A 20,111-nucleotide genomic window follows, 5' to 3' on the forward strand; every position below is an offset into this window, starting at 1 on the left:
TAATTATCAAAGTGACTTTGCTGTAAGTAGCAATAGTTATTTGGATCAGCGCCATCTAGCGGTCTTTATTTTTTGGCCAAAAGTGGCTCCTAAAATTCTCAATTAGAGCATTCAGGATTAGAGCCATTTGGTCAATTATAAACCAGCCGCAACTCATGATGAAGCTATAGAATAAAAAAAGAACGATATATGTGTTTTTGGCGGCAAGTTAACAATCCATCTTATGCTTGAAAATTTATCTTCAAAAGTACAAACATATACGAGGTCGATTTTTTGGTATAAAATAGATTGTTAACTTGCCGCCAAAAACACATATATCGTTATTTTTTCATTCTATAGCTTCATCATGAGTTGCGGCTGGTTTATAACTGACTAAATGGCTCTACGCGCTAAAGCTCTGGTTCAAATATAGTAATACAAAACGAGATCAACGCCATCTACTTATCGTAGATATTAACATTATTAACAAGCTTACGAATTAAAAAATAAAATCTGTCTTGAAATTTTGTGTTAATCATTTCTTCTTTAATTTTAAGATTTTTATTGACTTTGAACATGCTTAATTTTAACATTTAAATCAGTAATTTAGTAATTTATAGAAGAGTTTTAACTCTACTGACCCGGCAGCCTGGTAATAATACTACGGTAGTGGTAGGGCAGCCTTATTCCACTCAGAAGCGCTTTTCGATTGAAAATCCGAAACACTCAGTTCAACAGTTCAGCACCGTGTTTAGCACTTACTTTACTGGGTAGCCTACGGGCAATTATTACTTACCTGATTTACAAATACAGTTGCGTCACTTTTTTAAAAACTTGAAGTAAAAGAAAATTCTAATGTCAATGGAAAAAAAGTTTTCCCTAATTTGAAGAGCAATTAATTATAATATTGTCACGGACGTACCTATATTGCCCATCATATCGTATGCAATAATATCGTGTTAAGGTGAGTTTTATTAAATTGATTTCAAATGTCTGCCTTATACATACAGAGGAACATAACCTTTCATATAAATTCTCTATTTTTAAAAATATTTACGTTAAAGATTTTATTAACATATACGTGGTGCAACTGGAGTCTTATGTCTTCTTTCAGTAATGGGTGATAGCAGGAAACATATGAATAGCCTTGGCAGCGTGTGCAATGAGTTCAAGAATCAATATGACGACTGTTTTAACGTGTGGTTTTCTGAAAAATTCCTGAAAGGTGACACAAATGACTCCATGTGTGCCACACTGTTCTCTAGTTATCAACAGTGTATCAAGGTAATTTAACTTTCAGTAGATTTTTATTTGTTAATTAGTAAGCCATCGCATCATGGAACAGTGCAAAGAGCTTAAGAAAACATATGATGATTGCTTCAATTCTTGGTTTGCTGAAAGATTTCTTAAAGGTGACACTAATGATTCCACATGTGCATCTTTGCTTAAAGTTTACACAGAGTGTATTGAGGTAAGATTCAAGTAGATCATAAAAAATTTCCATCAAACGGTTTCATATGGGTAGTCAAGCAGATCAAAAAAATTTCATTTAAATAAAATTTTTTCCAGTATCTATGTTTCCATAGTTTTTCCGTCTATTTTCAGAAAGCAATGAAGGATCAACAGATTGAATTGCATGATGTACAAGCCAATCACCTGGGTACTGAGAAAGAAAAAGTTCCTCCAAGCTGACAAAGCTGCAAAAGTTGAGCCTCTGCGATCAATTCCTGCATATGTGATATATGTGCTGTTCGTTCAGCTCTAACATAAGCACTCACGTTCTTGAGTTACAAAGCAATAATATTTCGAGAGAAAGCGTGTAATATAGACGTGTGGTATTTCATTTGATGTTAATGTTGTTACGACTTAGTTTCAAGACTGCCTTACAATATTCAGGCTTTCAGTTGTAAATGATTTTTTAAATATTTTTTAGTTTTTATTTCATATTGTAGATACTTCTACTTAATGTACAAAACTATGACGATTGTGTAAAAAAAAAAAATATATATATATGTATAACGTTCAATACAAACGGTACATTTTAATTATTGAACTTGTTAGAACTATTAAAAAACTATAATTATGAAAAGGTACTGCGTGAAAAAATGTTAATGCCAAGAATTATTTAAATTACTTAGAACTGGTAAAATCTTAAATATACATGAAGGCGTTTTGAACATACGCAAAATCTTTATACACAAATAGAACGCCGCAACTGACGAATTATTGGTTGTATACATCCAGTGTATAACCGTATTTTTAGTCGCTATCTGATGCACCACTGCTATCTTCTTCGTTAGATTCTGCAGCGCTAGCCTCTGATTCTGATGCCTTCTTAGGTTTTTTAGTCTTTTTTGACTAAAAATATAAATAATATTTATCTTAAAAGTTTTAGTTTGACCATTTGAATCCAATTATGTAATAATTTAGTACTTACAGACTGTTCTTTTTCTTCCTTGTCACTATTGTCGCTTTCGTCACTGGAAGAGCGCTTTCGTTTTTCACTTTTCTGTAATCAAAATAATAACGTATATAGTTTGTTGTTTACGACTTTACTATTTATTAAACATTATATTTAAGATATACCTTTTCAGAATCCTCTTCACCACTGCTACTGTCGTCGCCACTGATATACTCTTTACTCTTGAATGATCCGGATTTCGTTGGAGATTCCTTTACCACTTCCTTTTTCTTAGTAGGCTTCTTTTCGGACTTGCTCTTGGGCTTGGATTCCTTTGAAGCAGCAGCACTACCACCACTGGCTTTGTACTCTTTCATGGCTTCTTGATATTCTTCTTTTAACTTGTTAGCCTTTTCTTCCCACTTAGACTTGTCCTTTAGTTCTTTCCACATCTCACCACCTTTTTTGGCTATTTCAGTAACTTTGTAATCAGGATATTTGGCTTTAATTTCTTCCCGTACACTATTTAAGTATAACATATAACCACTAGCTGGTCTCTTGGGCTTGTTTTCATCCCTTTCTTTCTTTTGCTTACGAGGCTTCCTTGGTTTTTCGGACTATTAAGTATCGAAAAAAGTTTGATACAATGTTGAGCTTGATATAATTATAAAAAAAATAATACAAAAAAACAACTTACGACTGTCTTAGCGGACTTGGACTTCTTCTCTTTTTTTTCTTTTTTTTCTTTTTTCTCTTTCTTGCCACTACCACCTGATGCATCTGAATCATCGCTATCTGATGTATCATTAGGATTACTGTCATATTCTTCAGCAACATCACTTTCTTCATTCTAAAGAAAAAAAAAAAAAAAAACACGACAAATTAAATAGAACTGTTTGGACTATCTGACTTAAATGTTCAACACTAACTGCTGCAGGCTTGAAATCTTCATCAGTGGACTCATCATCATCATCGTCATCACCACCCTCATCCCTTTCCTGAGCCTCAGCCTTGACCCTTGCCAAATATGCATCAGGTTCAACCTCTTCATCACTGCCCCTAAAGTCGTCATTGTAACCTGACTTCTCCTAAACGTGACATGACATTAAAAATTGGAAATAGTTTTAAAAAACTATCTAGACAAACTAGTAAAAATTATACTTACGCCTTTGCCTCTATTCTTAATACGTAGTTTCTTCGTATTTATGTAGTCAAAAAGTTTGTCATACTCTCCTTTTTCAATACTACTGAAAATGTGTTTTGTACCAGCTGATAATTCGATTTCAAAATCAAACGATCTCGTTGAAGTGTCGCTTCGAGCAAAGTGGACAGAACTGATTTCATCAAAGCGTATGTGAATAGGAGGCTTGTGAACATACATAAATCCCCTTTCTAATGGATACAGGTAACCTGCCGCTGCCTTGTATGAACAACCAATTGCAGGTGTATTTGAAGTTCTGAAAACAGATAAGTAATGTATTGCATGAAACAAAAATTTGTTATTCAAGTCTAAAATAATATTGTTTTATACCCCTGAAAGCTTCCAGGACCAATTAGCTTTCTGTTAATTATAACTTTCATCACTTTACCCATAACTTCATAAGTTGGACCACTCATTTCTTTTGATAATTTACCCTCGTACTTTTCTGATAGTTCTTTTCTGTAAAAAATTAAAAATATTCTCAACTGATTTTACAAACCAATTTTCATTATTAAATACATAGAGAAAACTTTGTTACTCTGAAAATGGCAACTCAATCTCTACGACATCGTCTTGGTTAAAAAGTAAAACTAAATAATGGTAACGAGTTTGGCCTTGTTTGATAGGTGGGTCCAAACTTACCTAAAATCGGAGTAGATAATTTAATTAAATTAGTTATCAAAATATCTAAAAATTTTTCCAAGTATGTAAAAAAAGACTTACAACAAAGAACATTTGTCTATTATCTTTGTGTGGCAACAAGAACAATCTAAGAACTGTAGACATAGGAATTTTGTAATCAAAAGTTTTACCATGAAGTTGGAAGAATGTTTGAAAGATTGTTATGTCGTAACGGCCACTGAAAAATTTGAATAATAATTTAGAATCAGTCAAAATTGCTAAACAGTGGATGTGAGAATTGACTTTACCGAGGCGTGAGACATTGTATTTCTTTAAACTGTGCTACTGATTCTCCGCTAACATTAATAACTGACGCTTTTTCCATTACTTCTTTATGGAATTGCTCTACAGAATCTTTGTCACTATTATCACTAACTGGAATGTGGAATCTCATTTCTAGTAAACTTACAGGAGCATCATCATTCTACAAAACAACCCAACCATTTATCATAAAAAAAAAAATATCAAAAACTAATTTGCAAAGAAAAAGTTATTTGGCTAAAAAAAATATTAATGTGCAGTTGCGCTTGCCTGGTGAAATTCAAGGGTGACTTCGTTTTTTCCAGTGGTACACTGAGACACGTTGTAAAGAGGAATTTCAAAAGCAGTGTGGTGGCCAACATCAAAGCTCAAAACTGAGCCATAAAACTTAGCTGTACCCCAATTCCAACCTTTCAAACTCAGTTCTTTTTCCAACATGTCTTTCTTGTAGTTGCTATTGAAAAACTTGGCAATTTTTTCTTGGTCCTAGCAAAAACACCATGTTTAATTTACACAAATTAATCAAATGAAAATAATGACTCATCTAAAATTCTTACGCCCTCCTTGAACCCTCTGAATCTGTGGAGGGTTCCGTTTTTCAAGAATATTCGTAGACCCCAAGTTCCAACAAACTTTTGATAATTGACCATTTCCATGTCAGATGCAGATATTTGCTCCACCTTTCCAGTTTTTTGATTCTTGAATATTAAAGCCTGGTCCGTCATCTTAAGTCTTCCAGGTGTCTAAAAAATTCGTAGTTCACGTATTTAAACAGCAAAAACGACGTTACAGAAAAATATATTGCGCAAAACATAAATTCTAGAAGAAAAATAGTAAATTCCAACAAAGTATGTCATGCTTACTTCTCAGTATAACTCAAAAGTAAGAGAAAATATTAGCAAGAAAGCTTTGATGGATTTTACAAGCATCGACAAGAATATTTGAATGAAAGAAGCAAAAAGTAAACTCACCATGGCACCCTTAACCTCAGCGGTGATATCGGGATACTCCAAGAAATCCATGTTTCTTGGTTGCTAGAAGAAAAAGCACATGATGAGGATGGATGTTGACATCTGAAGGGCCGTAAAAAAGCAGTTGGCTTCTAAAACTTACCGTTTAATGCTGAAAACTTTTGAGAATGATGAAAGCAACTAGATTGCGTCGCGTTTCAAAACTCATAAAGTGGTTGTGCACTGCCGAGATAGAAGTACTCAAGACAGAACTTGTTGGCGAATGGCGCGGGAGAATTTATAACGACAGACCGGTAGCGGTAGGTAAGTATGAAAACTATGAAAGAAAAGTGCAATGTTTTATTTGCGGGGACAGTAAAGATTCCCAGTTAAGGTTAGGTTAGTGCTGTAATAGGGACCTAACTACAACTTAAACGGTCTATTATGGCTTAATTATGGCAGCCTAGCTATGTCCCCATTACAGCCTCATTAAATTTTTAATCGGGATCATGAATTCATCGGATCATGGCATCCATGATGAATGTATAATATACTTTCACTTGATGAGGATTGGGAATAAGGGATTTTATTTAGACAAACAAGTCTTTCAATTCATTAGTTTGGTTAGTAAAATGAGAGGGTAAAGTAAAAGTTCATGGGCGATGGGCGTTCGCCCATGATGGGCCAGATGCATAACTGGTGCTGCCCTCACCTTACCCCCAAAGTCCATAAAATGGGTGTATTCCGCAAATGCTGCCAGCAGTTAAGTTACGTAGGTCGTGGCAACGCCGCATGGTCGGGCAGCGCTAGCGTCAACCTGTACTAACTGTCGGTGGGTTCCGCATGTCAACAAACTTTGATATTTTTTACTGTTTTCGCTCCCATGCCATCTGATATTTCGGAGTTTGTTGACATGCGGAACCCACCGACAGTTAGTACCATAGAGGTATAAGAAGCTGTCCGTATGTATATATGTTCTAAACCGTTTGTTTACATGCAAGAAATTTTGCCTGATTTTGGCTAGAGGGAGCGCAACCTCTGCATCGGCTCGGAGCGAATAAATAGATTCGTTCACCTTACAATCCAGGGACGGTCGGGGACGGTGTGAGCGAGTCGGAGACGAAAGTGAACAAGTGCTCTTCTCCGATCGTCCGCGATCGTCCCTGACCGTACGCGATGCGCAGTTGTACACGTTAGGTTAGATTAATGCAAAAAGTAAACAAACTTGTTTGTATTTGCACTTCTTTATTTACAAACTATTGTTTACATACAGCATTAATCTAACCTAACGTGTACAACTCCGCATCGCGTACGGTCAGGGACGATCGCGGACGATCGGAGAAGAGCACTTGTTCACTTTCGTCTCCGACTCGCTCACACCGTCCCCGACCGTCCCTGGATTGTAAGGTGAACGAATCTAGTGGGCAATGTTAAATCTTATTAGTTCAAGTGGCCCTCACTAGCGAATCGACCCCCACCTCACACCCTCAGGCCTCACAGCCCACAGCCCATTTCCCACAAGATACAATTGTTAAAGTATTCATCAAGTGGATAGAACATCTAGATACCTACTTATGTTAAAATAACTAAGTAGTGACGTGGCTTCAGCTCTTTTCCCTCCAACGTCATGCACCCAGCGGTATTCGTAAATTATAAAATATTACTTAAGTATACGTTTGGTTTTCAATCCTTGTAATGTTCGTACAACCACTTCGGGGACTTTGGACAATCACATTAAGTATATTATGGGATATTTCACACAGGTGTGTACATCTGTCATTACATATATAGGTAGTGATTTTCGTATGGACGCGTGCACAAAAACAGTGAAAACATAGTAATAAGTATACAGACAAAATAATTACTTTTAAATAAAAAATGTATAAAATTTCTCAATCTCAAATACAGCTTATATGACGTGTGATCACAATAATTTAAATGTCAACAAGATGTTGTAATGGTCCCTGTAGTGGTGAAATTATGACTCTCATTCCTGGTTGGCAGCCGTGCAAAAGAAGATAATAGTTTATAAAAACTAGAACGGGAAAAACTATTTTTCCTCCCAGATATAATTTAAGGACCAAGAGTCGAAGGCAATCAGCTTACAATGTATTGCAAATAGTTGCTAATACGTCAACAGATTCCTTGATTCGATCTTTATACAGCTTATTTTTTTCCATTAAATCCAAAGTCAATTCAATCCTGTCTCCTGTCATGGAATCAATGGACTCTTTCGTGAGGTCTTTTAATGTTTTTTGATCTATCAATACCACTGGTAAGTACACACTAGCCATTCCAGGCCCAAATATTCTCAAATCATCCATCGCAGCAACAGTTTCCTGTAAGGACGAGACCTTGGCTATCCCTGACATTTTACTCATTTTCACCGTTTCCTCCACCACTGACTGATAAATCTGCACCAACTCCTTCTCGTGGGTCTTACGGAAATCGCGAGACGTATGAAAATATAATAGCTCCAGAACGTCCAGGACCTGAGGGCCATACCTTATCATCTGGAAGTCCACGAGTATAGATTTCGGCGTTGGTTTGCTGTCGTCGAACATGATATTATTCGTCCAGAGATCGTTGTGTGTAATAACATTGCGATGGACTTTTGAAGGTTTAACTGTCTCCTGAAGTTTCTCAAAGCCTTTGCGCAATTTTTGAGGATCGTGGCCTAATTTTTCACCAACGAGGTAGACGATACTCATGCCATTTTGAACCCATTCATACAAACCGTAATCCTTGTCGAAAAACTTCTCTGTCAAGTGATCTGGATAGTGCTCTTTCAAAGATACAGGTTTCTGAAAAGGGGGGAAAAATACAATACTCAATACTTGTTTAAAAATTGTTTTTACGCGTGTCTGTCCATAGCACTTTTTTACATTCGTGCATAATCCCCAAGTCACCGAAAGAGCGAGAGAGAGATCTGCGTGAGACCAAATCTGCATACTTTTCTCTCTCTCTCTCTCTCTCACACAGACACGTTGTCTCTCGTGGGCTACGCTAGTACGCAAAAACGCAGATGTACGCGTATGCATATGCCGTAGTAACACAGCGTAGCCACATGCGACTGCGGCCCAATTAAGGAATTAAGCCCCACCCATCGGTAAATGAAAAAACCATTTTAATTTGCGTGAATCGTGTATCGAGAAATAAAAATAAAAATAAATAAAAAAAATAATTCAAACAAACGATTTCCTACCTTAGACAATTGAGTTAATTCGGCCTCGGCGATAATAGAAGAGGCGTGAAATTGAGCCAAAGTTGAGAGCAATAAAAAAAAAAGAAATAAAAAAAAAAAGAAATAATTCAAACAAACTATTTCCTACCTTAGACAATTGAGTTAATTCGGCCTCGGCGATAATAGAAGAGGCGTGAAATTGAGCCAAAGTTGAGAGCACCGATTTTACCTCCTGATAGCAGTCGAAAATGTTTGCACGCAATTGGTAATTTTGACGTCTAAGATCTTCCATTATTAGAGAGTCTGGCTTCGATAAATAACACGTTGGCGCAAATTGCTCGCCTACATAATGTTTTAATAACTGTGGAACGATGTTGTTGAAAAAATTGTACTCTTCTTCAAAAACTTTCAAGTCGTTGATCAATTCAACCTGTTTCACGCTGTCGTGGGGTACCGATTTCACGAATAACTTTAGCGTTTCTACGTCATTTTTATCCTTTTTCTAAACGAAGAGAAACGATTCATCATGTATCAATAAATTTTACAATTAACAATAAACCATTGGTGTATAAAATTCACCTTAATTTCAACCGTCAGTTGTCTGTGGCTCCCCAAATATCCCAGTTTGTTGGATGAGTAATTCCCCAAGTCGTACGTGAGTACTTGAACCAACGGGTCCTTGGTAAAACGCTGCGCCACAAGAGCTACATCTTGCGGAGTTACGGAATTTTGTATTTTATTGGCAACGCAATCACCATCGCTGTTGCTGCTATTCAACGGCATCTTGTCTCCGTGACCTCTGCCGTGACACTCCATGATCCAATAATTTCGCGAGCGACGCAAATATGTGAATCTTTGGAACGTATACATGCATATAGTAGGTATATTCCGATATTGAATCCGCCTAACCCAACGCTGATCCAATTAAGTCATTGCAAAAAAAAAGATCCATCCGCCCCATACAGCGCCAACGCCATTTGCCAATTCAAGTTCCGATTATGCGGCAAGTTTTGGTAACAGCGACAGAGGGTAGAATCTGTTGTGTGTATAAAACCGACCCCCCCTTTGAGTCCCCCCATCCAATTAATGCTCTTAAAATGCTTCAAGCAGTGATCTCACCTCGCTTTGCCATCAGACTATCCTGTTTTTGCAGAAAATGTATCGTGTGTCGTGTGAGAGATATACTTATCAATAGGGAGAAATATGTGTGATATTTATTTCTTTTATGTCTTGCTTTGTAGAAGACCTATGGAGATAATATTATACAACATATAAACATAAGAGATCTTGTGGACTAGAGATATTACAGTTAAGCGGTAAAAGATCCCATTGGGCCAGTGTGGCATATATGAAAATTTGAATATATACCAACATATACAGCCATTATCAAAATATACGCTTGTACAGATAACTCTTACTTATATGCTAAAATTGCAACCCATTAATTGTCGTGTAATTTTGCCTTAGTGTTTTTATAACAGGGACAAAAATGCAATCAAACAAGAATCGAATGATAAATGAATACAGGAGCAATAATAATGATGTTAATAATGTCCAGATTATTCTTGTGATATATTTGATAAAACGTAGTTGAAATTTGAATTAAAGAGGATTGGATTGTATGTTATACATTGCAGTCCCCAAACTGCTCTTTTTAATTATTTTGTATTAGGGATTATCAAAAAAAAAATTTTTATTTTTCGATACATCGCGTTTCGTGGGATCCAAAAACCCCCAAAGTCGAAAACTCGAAAGGTCTGATTTAGATTGTTCGATATATTACAAATCGTTCATCACAACTTTGTTCAACCCAAAGTCACCAAATGCAGTTTATGATTGCGTGGGTGTGCTTTCATCGTTTCAGTTTAGCCAGTTTCAGTGGTTGTTTGTAATTTATAGTTGTTTATAGTTGTTTATAATATTATAAGGTTAACAGGCTACGTGAAGAATCGCTGTAGTCGCAATGTATCGATCGAGGGCGATTATCGATTGCAGCGAGCGATTGAATCGAACGCCACCAAAGACTCCGAAAAAAATAAATAAATAAATAGAGCTAACTTAAATAGAATGCTAGGATATTTGCGAAAATTAAGCTTTTAATGAACGTTAAATACCTATATACATACATGTACGCACATATTTATGACACATACATCAGAGAAGACTTCAGCTCTCAGTTATCTGGCTGCATCAGACTGATGACGCTTCAGTTCGCATTTAACTTTAACTTAGCCGTGATAATATAACGTGCGGTAGCCGCCGTAGTGTACATGCATATGTAAATCGGAGAGTCTTACAATATAAACAAAAGAAGATATAAGTACTACATCAAGATATGGCTTAAATAAAGGATTGAAAAAAGCTATGCGTTGAAGAATAGAAAAGAGCACGTGGAAGTACGTGATCTGATAGCATACAATTAGAGAGTGAGCCGTCGTCGTTTTCCCTCTTTCTTTGATTCTTGCTTTTGTTCACTCGTAGGTATCTATAAAAATTATTCGGTTAAGTGTTCGCCGAAAGTATAAGAGGAAAGAGAGAAGGTGTATACTTCACTTCTCTCGTATGCATGTAGGAGAATAGGAGTGTATGTGCGATAACCTTGACGAGAGAAAAAGGGTGGAAAAGAAAGGAGTGAGAGAGGTCGAGGTGAAACATCAACAACAGCAGAAGCAGCAGAAGACAAGATAGGAGAGGGCCGAGCAATTACAAGTGGTCATGCATCTGTGGACAAGTGCAGGGAATGACTCGTGTTATCCCAAAAATAAGTGGTCCAGAACAGTCCGTCTCCTAGGAGGCTGCTTCTGCCGCTATACTCAAATTGTTGAACGTGTATAGCTTTCGATTCAAGTGTACGTTTACCCGTTTTTCTGCTCTATTGCTACTGTTGCTGCTTGCAGTTTTCTTCTACGGCTTTTACTGGACGACGACTACCTAATAATTGCAGTTCTCTGACCTTCTGGGATTTCTATTTTGGCGTTTGTTGCCATTTGCCATCGGTAAGTTGTTGCGCAAACACATACTCATGTATTCACATGTACACACACACACATCATATGTATGGCTCTCTTTCTGAGACCTGAGACTGAGACTCTCTAGGAGAGCGACGTCGTCGAGATCGTTGAGCAAATTTTTAGTCTTAACTAAAAAATAAACAGCTCTTTTGATTATTTTTCATTCTTACATTAATCGAGTGATTTTCGGTTTTACGTTGCTGTGAGCAAGAATATTTTTTAATAAGAGAATGCTAGTCATCTGACAAGTTGAAGGTCTCATGCATACTGCAAACAAACACAATGTGTGGCTAAAAACAGCTTGGAGTTGAATATGTATATATGATAGTACAAAGAAGAGCTGCTTATTTTTAAATTTAGTTAAACAAAGATTTCTTTATACTTCACTCTTTACTGCTTTATCATTCTGTTTTTTCTTTGTTTTTAGGGGTAGATTTTTAATAGAATTTAATATTACAATTTTACAAAGTGATTTTTGTATATTGACAACGGTGCTAGAAATAATAAATTTTAAACATGTCTCTCAAACCCAAAGTTGTGGACTTTCATCAGACATGGAATGTCTTGCAAGAGACTGTTAAAGGTGTGATAACGTTAGCTAATGTTCCAAGGGCAATATGGAACGATAGATTTAGGTAAGCTAGGACTTTTCTATGTTTCATGGTTTATTTGTGGGACATGGTGATGAAAACTTGTTTGTTTTTCAGTGATGTTTATTCTCTGTGTGTTGCTTATCCTGAACCACTAGCTGATCGTCTGTACAATGAAACAGCTAGATTTTTAGATAACCATGTTACTCAGTTATTGGCTAAAGTAAAGTTGCAAGGGGAAAATGGCCTACTGCAAGCCTATTACCAAGCCTGGGAGGAATACTCTCAGGGAATCAGTTACCTTCACCAATTGTATTTATTTTTTAATCAGCAACACATTAAAAAGCAAAGGCTGAATGAAGCCGAAATTTTTTATGGAACATCTTCCACCAATTCCCCAGAGTGTCAAGAACAGAAGGAAATTGGTGAATTAGGTTTATACATTTGGAAAAAAAAGATGATTGAATCCTTAAAAGACTGCCTTGTTACGTTACTTCTGGAAGGAATAAATGCGGATAGAGTAGGAGAAGCACAACCAATTCAAGCAAACATCATTCGGGGTGTTATTCAGAGTTTTGTGAGAGTCGAAGAATATAAGCTAAAGGATCAGCTGAATGTAAATGAAAAACCTCCAATTACAGCAAAGATGTTGAGGAGTCGATTTTTTTGAATGAATCAAATTTTTTTTTTTTTTTAGCTGTATCAAGAAATTTTTGAAGGTCCTTTCTTAAAACGAAGTGGTGATTTCTATTCAAGGGAAGCTTCGGAACTTTTACAGCAGTCAGACGTAACTCATTACATGGAAAAAGTCACTTGGCGCCTTGCTCAAGAAGAATTGAGAGCCCACAGATTCCTTCACATCACATCGGTGCCTAAGGTAAGACAGTGTTGTGAGGAGAAAATGGTTGCAGCCCACGTTACTTGGCTGGACACAGAAGTGGATGCAATGGTCCAGCACGAAAGAAGAAAAGATCTCGCGCTCATTTATCCGTTACTCAGGCCACTGCCAGGAGGCTTGTCTCACCTTATTCAGAAACTTACCGCGCACGTAACAAACGAAGGATTGCAGGCAATTGGTTCCTTGCAAGGCGAAAACGTGCGTTTAATTTTGTTAACTAATTTCTATAATTTTTATGACTAGTAATCATTATAAATCTTGCTTTTATTCAGGTTCACACGCAATTCGTTGAAAGTATGTTGGATGTACACAGCAAGTACTCGGAATTAATAAAAGACTTGTTCAAGGGAGACCAGGCGTTCATTGGTGCTCTTGACAAAGCGTGCTCGGCTGTTGTTAATCACAGGCCTGCGCCACGACAACCAGCACGTGCCCCTGAATTAGTAATTATTTTTTTAACACCAAAAATTGTCTTGTGGGAAAAAATGTTTACAAACAAATTTTCTTTGTAGCTAGCGAAATATTGCGATTCGCTGTTAAAAAAATCAACAAAGGTTGCGTCGGAGGCTGAAATTGAAGAGAAACTTACGCGCTCGATAACCGTTTTCAAGTACGTTGATGACAAAGATGTGTTCCAAAAATTTTATGCACGAATGCTCGCCAAACGACTAATTCACCAGCAATCGCAATCCATGGATGCGGAGGAAGCAATGATCGACAGGTTAAAGCAAGCGTGCGGTTACGAATTTACGAATAAATTGCACCGTATGTTCACGGACATGTCGGTTTCCGCTGATTTGAATACCAAGTTCACGACGAGCTTGCGTGAACGCGAGGGCGAGCACCATCAGTTTGGCATTGGCTTCAGCGTATACGTGTTGCAAGCTGGTGCCTGGCCCTTGGGGTTGCCGCCGTCACCTGGTCCGTTTCACGTTCCTCAGCAGCTAGAAAAGTCAGTGCAAGCGTTCGAATCCTTTTATCATGCCCAGTTCAGCGGCCGTAAACTCACGTGGTTGCATCACCTGTGTCAAGGTGAGTTAAAGCTCAACTACCTGAAGAAGCCTTACTTGGTGACCGTACAAACGTATCAGATGGCTCTACTGCTGCTGTTCGAACACTGTGACGCAATTTCATGCAAGGAAGCAGCTGCGTCCTTAAGGCTGTCCCATGATCAGCTAGTTAAGCATGCTATCACACTCGTGGACTGCAAGTTGTTGAAAAAATCATTGGAAGGTGAACTTGACGAAGACACGATTCTTACTCTGAACTTGGATTATTATAATAAGAGGACAAAGTTCCGCGTTACCGGAGCACTGCAGAAGGACGCGCCGCACGATACAGAGGCCACTCATCGTAGCGTCGACGACGACCGCAAGCTTTACTTGCAGGCTGCTATTGTGCGCATAATGAAGAGTCGTAAGGTTTTGAAACATAATCAGCTGGTGCAAGAGGTATTTAACTTGAAATTTTTTCTCTAATCTTTGGAAACTAACGATATTTCAATATTTTAAGTGATTTGTATCCAAAATTTTTTAACAGGTTCTTGGACAGTCAAAAGTTACCTTTGCACCATCAATTGGAATGATCAAGAAATGCATAGAAAATCTTATTGACAAACAGTACATTGAGCGCACTTCAAAGAGTGCAGATGAATATTCGTATGTTGCGTAACCAAAACGTAATTATACAATTTAATTTATTTTTATTTAATTCAGATCGTCGCTGTCGATAAACGAAAGGCTATTAGAACTATTGATTTTGAAAACTAAATAATTCAGGGGCTTTTCATGTCATCGCCGTTTGTTAAAAATATTGTCGGCTGACGATCAAGAATGCAAAGTGATGAAAAATTTTTGATTTTTCAAATATTTTGTTAATTTTTTTGCGGTATATATTTTTTTTATTTTTGAGATGTCAAGGAAGATGTGGGTTATACATATTTTATAAAAGAAAAAAAATCATGTGAGACGCTAAAACGATTTGATAATTACAAAACCTTTTTTAAAAAGTTTGACAACCATTAATCCTAACATGAAATTACAGAAAGTTTTTAAATACTTTCGCCTTAACAATTGTACTTTCTGAGCAGTTTAAATTATTTGCTCTAAATACTGATCAAATATCGTAATAGAATAAAACGAATAACTGTAATATATGCGCACTGAATAAAGATGTTACTATTTTAAAAAATAAATGACTTTAATTTAAGATACAACAAATTAAATTAACGATTTTAATTTGAACATATTACAAATGTTTTTTTCATTAAATTGATTATCATTTTGTAATAAAAATGCAAAATTTAGGAACATTTTATAAAGAATAAAGAAAAAAAATTTACAATCATTTCTTGGGCAAATTCGAGAAAGTAAACTATTAAACGCGATTCTTACAAAATCTATCACTAACAATTAATTTTTTTTTTTTTTTTTTTTTTTTTTTTTAATTATTTTTATATAAATCGTAAGTATATATTTAATTAACGATTTAATCGAAATAGTGTAACAGTTGCACTTTTTGTAAGAGAATTTAAGTTTCAGTGAAATCTGCAAAAATCCAGTGCATAAAAAAATCACTAGAATAAGAAGACAATTATTTCACAATTTCCATTGCGATCGCGGTGTCTTCAATTGAAGCAATTCTGGGTCCAGCAAAGAATTGTCGTCAGATTCCGGAGGCTTATTCACTCCATTAATAATGAGCGGCGAAGGTGTGTTTGTGGTGCTATAAGGCGAAAATCCCGCCCACTCCATGCCAAGATATATCGGGGGTGGACTCCCAAGAGGTGGTTCCAGCAGAATATGGTCCGGTTGAGCCTGCTGCGGTTGTTGGTGCTGGTGCTGGTGCTGATGTACATCGTGACAATCCGTCGTAAGATGAGATGTCATTTGAGAAGTATTTTTGCATTGCTTCTCTTGCTTTCGCCATTTGGCTCTTCTGTTTTGAAACCAAACCTAAATGGGATAATTTTTGATTCAACTCCGTGATGTAGATGTTTGAAATTTGAATCGACATCAAGTAATTTCTGTATTTACTTGTACTCTAGCTTCAGTCAGCTGTATTCTCAACGCCAGCTCTTCCCGAAAAAAGACATCCGGATAGTGGGTTTTTTGAAAAGCTCTCTCAAGCTCCTCCAGCTGAAAGTTAGTGAAGGTCGTGCGATACCTGCGCTGCTTTCGTTTGCCAATAGCTCCAGTTGGAGGTCGCTCTTCGCTTCCAGGACTCGTGGATGTAAAGTCATATGCTACATTGGAGCAATAGCGTGAACAGATCAAGGCATCACAATAAAACATTGAGAGTGGGCGGAAGCAGCGACCGAACGAGTAGCGCTAACGAGCGCGCGTTTAGGGAGGGTGGCTGTGGTGGCGACGGCAAGTTTGGTCAATGGCAAAGCAGTTCATAACTGTTAAACTGATTATCGCTAACTTTATTTAAAAGAAGGGATGGTACAAAGTGAGAGAGCAGCCGCTTAATGCATTTAGCAATAATTTAATTGAGAGCACACACAGACCGTGTGTCTGCCCCAACTTGGTGCACAGCACACAGTGGGAGAGGAGCTAGAGAACAAGGGAGAGTTAATTAAATCAGAAAAAAAACACACGGTGCCAAAGACGAGGAGAGGAAGGGCTGTGTGAGTGCGTGTGTGGCCACTTACTGAATTTAGCAGGAAAGCAAACCGACGAGGATTGCGCACCCATTAGGCCGACGAGGGCACTCGACTGCAGATCGCCGCCGGGATTCATATCTTCGCCGCCAGTGTGGCCGTTGTTGCCGTTGCCGGTTGCGCTGTTTTCGACGATCGAGCCAGCCGAAACCAAAGGATCCCGGGGCGAGCCCACCAGAAAGAGTTGCCGGCCCGTTTCGTTGTCATCGTCGTCCTTCAGCTCCATTATCGTGTACTCCTGTTCGTGAATCACGACTGCGGCTAGGGTGTGCTTGCGCACTACTTGCTCTCAAAATACGATTTTTTATCGCTATACTTCCGTTTTTGGCAAATTTGTACTCTACGTACAGTAAAATATTGTGTTTGTTTTACAGTAAACCCATTATCTAAATAAATTTGACTGACAATGATTATAATGGTACCAGCGGCTGAATTCACATCAGAGTAAGAGTTAATGTTAGAGGACCCCCCCTGGTCGGACGACTCAGTAGCGCACGGCCGTCGTTTCTTTCCTCGCTTTATTTTCTTTTCTTTTTTCTTACACCTGCATGCAAGATAGATAGACAGGCAGAGAGAAAAAAAGTGAGAGGTAGGGGATCGGTATGTTTAACGTGTGCCTCCCTAAGAGGGGTAGTGAAGCCCAAGAAATGTATTACTTGTACACCACGAATCAATAGCACAACGACGCAGAACTAGCAGAGGTGGGTTGCACTGTTAGCACAGACAGCCAATCTACGTATTTTTATCTAATATATATCTGCTTCTCCCTTGTTGGGCTTTCCTAGGAAGCTTTTGAAGAAGAGTACAGGAATGCTTACAATGCTGACACCCGCGTCGTCCCTCCCTTTGAAAATAGTCGGTCGAGTAAACGCTAATTCTGTGCTTACCGATTTTTCGTCTGGATCATCATTTATGTTCATCTTTTAATTTGGTTTTGTTTCAAAAACTAAGAATAAATTATGAAGCTGAATATCGATTATTCTCTTGTTTTTATTGTCACACAAACCACATCATTAATTGTACAAAGTTTGAATGTTCAATTTCATAATAGTACTTATTTTGTTGCTGAACATAAGTTTAAGACATAAAAAGTTAAAATATATACATACATTTACAAAAGTTCGCTTTAAACTATGAAAAAAAATTATTCAATATTCAGTAGCTGTATAATAAGTATAATAAATGTGCTATGTAATTGATAGAAAATGAACTTCCTAAGAATAACGTATACTATTACCTAAATTACCTATTTTTTATTAATAACAGTTTTTTTTATAAATATCACAAACTTACAAAGTAGACAAAAAATTACAGTTAATAACAGTGATTCGACTCTTAGTGACTGTTGTATGAATTTACAAAGGATATCGTACTTACGTTTATATTTACATTGTGAATAAATTCATAGCTTAGCTCAAGACAAATGTGCATTTTCGACTACTGACAGATTTCTTGGTATAAAATTATTTTATTTTATACGTAAAATAATCTTAGTTTACTTGTTGCCAAAAGTAGATCATCATCAAAGAATTTAGTTTCTATCACCATGTTTCCACTGTAAATAGAAGAAAAAAATTGTATATGTTTACATATTTACAATATTGTATCCATATTGAATTATTAATAAAAGTATATGTACTTTAAGACATTAGCAGGCATCATTTGGCTTTCAGGAGCAGATTGGAATAAACTTTGCCAAGTGTTAGTGCTATTGGGAATGACAAAACCGAGTTCAAAGAACCACTCTTCCAAACAACGTCCTTTAAATAGAACTTTTTGTTCCAATCTGAATCTTTCCATAGGTTCGGATGTGCTGAAATTAATTTCCCTGGAGACTGCACGGCATTTTAGGATTTTTTTAGGAACGTGGGCTTCGTGTTCAATATCTGGTACTGACCTATATTAAAATAAACAGAAAAATTGCACATGAAGGAATACTTAGTAACGATGTATTCCTGTAGAATACTCATACTTACAAGTCTTCGTTTCCCTGCCACAAAATTTTTCCCGTATCAGCATCTCTCAGATTAATCCAATTTCTGTAAAAGTGAGGAAAGTATTTTATAAACAATATGTTACGAACACAACCCACAAGCGAGAGTTACAATGGTCAAAGTGCGATTATAAAGTTCACGTATCAATAATTTAACCTTGTACTTACATTTGGAAACCTTTGAAGATTTCTTCTGCGCGAGATGGCATATTTAAAATTAAACTGACACTTGGGACGTAAGTTTTACAAAACCTATTTTTTCGTCAAGGTAAGTTATTCAGAGAGATGTAGGTATAGATAAGTACCTAAACTCGGCAATAACGCCAATCACTCGAAATTCTAGTAAACAATGCAAATTGAAATCCAAATACTTTCCACTTACTTTCTATGAACAAAATCAAACTTTGTTTTTTATTATTGATTGAATAAGCTTGAACAAGAGGGACGTGTTTGTTTATTATTGTTTACACACTCTACTGTACGTGTGGATGTGGATTGCGTGCTGGGCTAGGGCAACGGCAACCAGGTTAGGTTACACACAACTGGAGGGAATTTTGAACAACCGCTCACTTGTAGAATGATTTGAAATTTACATGTTTGGTGCATATTGTTTTTTTCAAGGCATTTTAAATTTTTATTTAAAGTTTAGATACAAAGAGATATTGGAGTAAAATAGTGATGTCAATTGGCCCATCGTCAAAAAATAGTACTACTTAATAATCCCTAACGCTATATAAAATTTTATGTTTTTCAATTATTATTTTCAAGTGATTAAAGAATACGTGAAGGGTGAGTTTCTAAAATTATTGATTTACTGCACAAATATTTTAACGAAAAAAAAAAGTATATCACTATAAAAAAGTGAGAAGTCCGTGTACTGATTAATATTGTTATCAGGATGTTCTTTGTATATTACTTAACATAACTGTCGTGTACAAAATTGTTCTGTATTATTTTTCTGTAAAATAATCGTTTTTCACCAACACTTGGAGCGCAAGTGTTTCAGACTCCTATCAGATTACGTCATTTTATCTTACGTAAAATAAGTATGTCACTCTAAATTGAAACCATTGAAATTTCACAGGTTTTAATGCATGTACATTTTCATCTTATTTGATTCTCACATACAACGTATGACTGCAAAGTTATATTTTAATCAGTTAATAACTAATCTAATTGCATAGCTACAACATCAGATTATTGATATATATATACATATTTAGTGAAATGAATCAATTATTTCTTTAATAATTGAAAATTTGTTATAATTTTCAATGTTAATCTTAGTATGGTTTTAA

At 36.6% G+C, this 20,111-nt stretch overlaps 6 protein-coding genes across 9 annotated transcripts; 2 read left to right on the forward strand and 4 right to left on the reverse strand.

The window, feature by feature from the left end:
• The first annotated feature begins 722 nt into the window (after positions 1 to 722).
• LOC106642756 (TP53-regulated inhibitor of apoptosis 1) lies at positions 723 to 1,959 on the forward strand. Of its 3 annotated transcripts, none has more exons than XM_089593431.1 (3): positions 723 to 943; positions 1,076 to 1,263; positions 1,585 to 1,959. In XM_089593431.1, the coding sequence occupies exons 2-3, from the start codon at positions 1,096 to 1,098 to the stop codon at positions 1,669 to 1,671; spliced, it is 255 nt and encodes an 84-aa protein (XP_089449557.1). In that variant the 5' UTR covers positions 723 to 943; positions 1,076 to 1,095; the 3' UTR covers positions 1,672 to 1,959. The 3 variants fall into 3 exon arrangements, with proteins under 3 accessions (XP_089449557.1, XP_014213105.1, XP_014213117.1); XM_014357619.2 differs by having other exon boundaries at positions 1,094 to 1,263; XM_014357631.2 differs by lacking the exon at positions 1,076 to 1,263 and adding an exon at positions 1,302 to 1,450.
• Ssrp (structure specific recognition protein) lies at positions 1,819 to 6,091 on the reverse strand. 2 transcript variants are annotated; one of them, XM_089593430.1, is made up of 14 exons: positions 5,637 to 6,091; positions 5,495 to 5,557; positions 5,081 to 5,266; positions 4,794 to 5,009; positions 4,511 to 4,686; positions 4,305 to 4,440; positions 4,120 to 4,223; positions 3,912 to 4,040; positions 3,546 to 3,837; positions 3,313 to 3,468; positions 3,078 to 3,230; positions 2,566 to 2,997; positions 2,417 to 2,488; positions 1,819 to 2,337 (listed from the first exon to the last, which is right to left on the reverse strand). In XM_089593430.1, the coding sequence occupies exons 2-14, from the start codon at positions 5,543 to 5,545 to the stop codon at positions 2,239 to 2,241; spliced, it is 2,202 nt and encodes a 733-aa protein (XP_089449556.1). In that variant the 5' UTR covers positions 5,546 to 5,557; positions 5,637 to 6,091; the 3' UTR covers positions 1,819 to 2,238. The 2 variants fall into 2 exon arrangements, with proteins under 2 accessions (XP_089449556.1, XP_014213086.2); XM_014357600.3 differs by having other exon boundaries at positions 1,820 to 2,337; positions 3,310 to 3,468; positions 5,637 to 6,090.
• Positions 6,092 to 7,184: 1,093 nt separating this feature from the next.
• Positions 7,185 to 9,473, reverse strand: LOC106642747 (uncharacterized). The gene is made up of 4 exons (XM_089592593.1): positions 9,237 to 9,473; positions 8,887 to 9,159; positions 8,679 to 8,801; positions 7,185 to 8,277 (listed from the first exon to the last, which is right to left on the reverse strand). The coding sequence occupies exons 1-4, from the start codon at positions 9,471 to 9,473 to the stop codon at positions 7,576 to 7,578; spliced, it is 1,335 nt and encodes a 444-aa protein (XP_089448719.1). The 3' UTR covers positions 7,185 to 7,575.
• A 1,381-nt stretch (positions 9,474 to 10,854) lies between these two features.
• On the forward strand, positions 10,855 to 15,350 carry Cul2 (cullin 2). Its single transcript, XM_014358643.3, has 7 exons — positions 10,855 to 11,653; positions 12,096 to 12,303; positions 12,376 to 12,874; positions 12,956 to 13,354; positions 13,429 to 13,599; positions 13,669 to 14,607; positions 14,696 to 15,350. Exons 2-7 carry the CDS (start codon positions 12,185 to 12,187, stop codon positions 14,825 to 14,827), a joined length of 2,259 nt encoding a protein of 752 aa, XP_014214129.1. The 5' UTR covers positions 10,855 to 11,653; positions 12,096 to 12,184; the 3' UTR covers positions 14,828 to 15,350.
• A 305-nt stretch (positions 15,351 to 15,655) lies between these two features.
• Positions 15,656 to 17,275, reverse strand: LOC106643301 (uncharacterized). The gene is made up of 3 exons (XM_014358389.2): positions 16,812 to 17,275; positions 16,192 to 16,400; positions 15,656 to 16,110 (listed from the first exon to the last, which is right to left on the reverse strand). Exons 1-3 carry the CDS (start codon positions 17,044 to 17,046, stop codon positions 15,754 to 15,756), a joined length of 801 nt encoding a protein of 266 aa, XP_014213875.1. The 5' UTR covers positions 17,047 to 17,275; the 3' UTR covers positions 15,656 to 15,753.
• Positions 17,276 to 18,057: 782 nt separating this feature from the next.
• On the reverse strand, positions 18,058 to 19,286 carry PrBP (Prenyl-binding protein). Its single transcript, XM_014358400.2, has 4 exons — positions 18,982 to 19,286; positions 18,797 to 18,859; positions 18,460 to 18,717; positions 18,058 to 18,375 (listed from the first exon to the last, which is right to left on the reverse strand). The coding sequence occupies exons 1-4, from the start codon at positions 19,020 to 19,022 to the stop codon at positions 18,294 to 18,296; spliced, it is 444 nt and encodes a 147-aa protein (XP_014213886.1). The 5' UTR covers positions 19,023 to 19,286; the 3' UTR covers positions 18,058 to 18,293.
• Between the last annotated feature and the right edge of the window lie 825 nt (positions 19,287 to 20,111).

The sequence above is a fragment of the Copidosoma floridanum genome, unplaced genomic scaffold (genome assembly GCF_036245765.1).
Source record: "Copidosoma floridanum isolate Cflo_tuat_1 unplaced genomic scaffold, Cflo_Japanese_pri ptg000019l, whole genome shotgun sequence".
NCBI lineage: Eukaryota > Metazoa > Arthropoda > Insecta > Hymenoptera > Encyrtidae > Copidosoma > Copidosoma floridanum.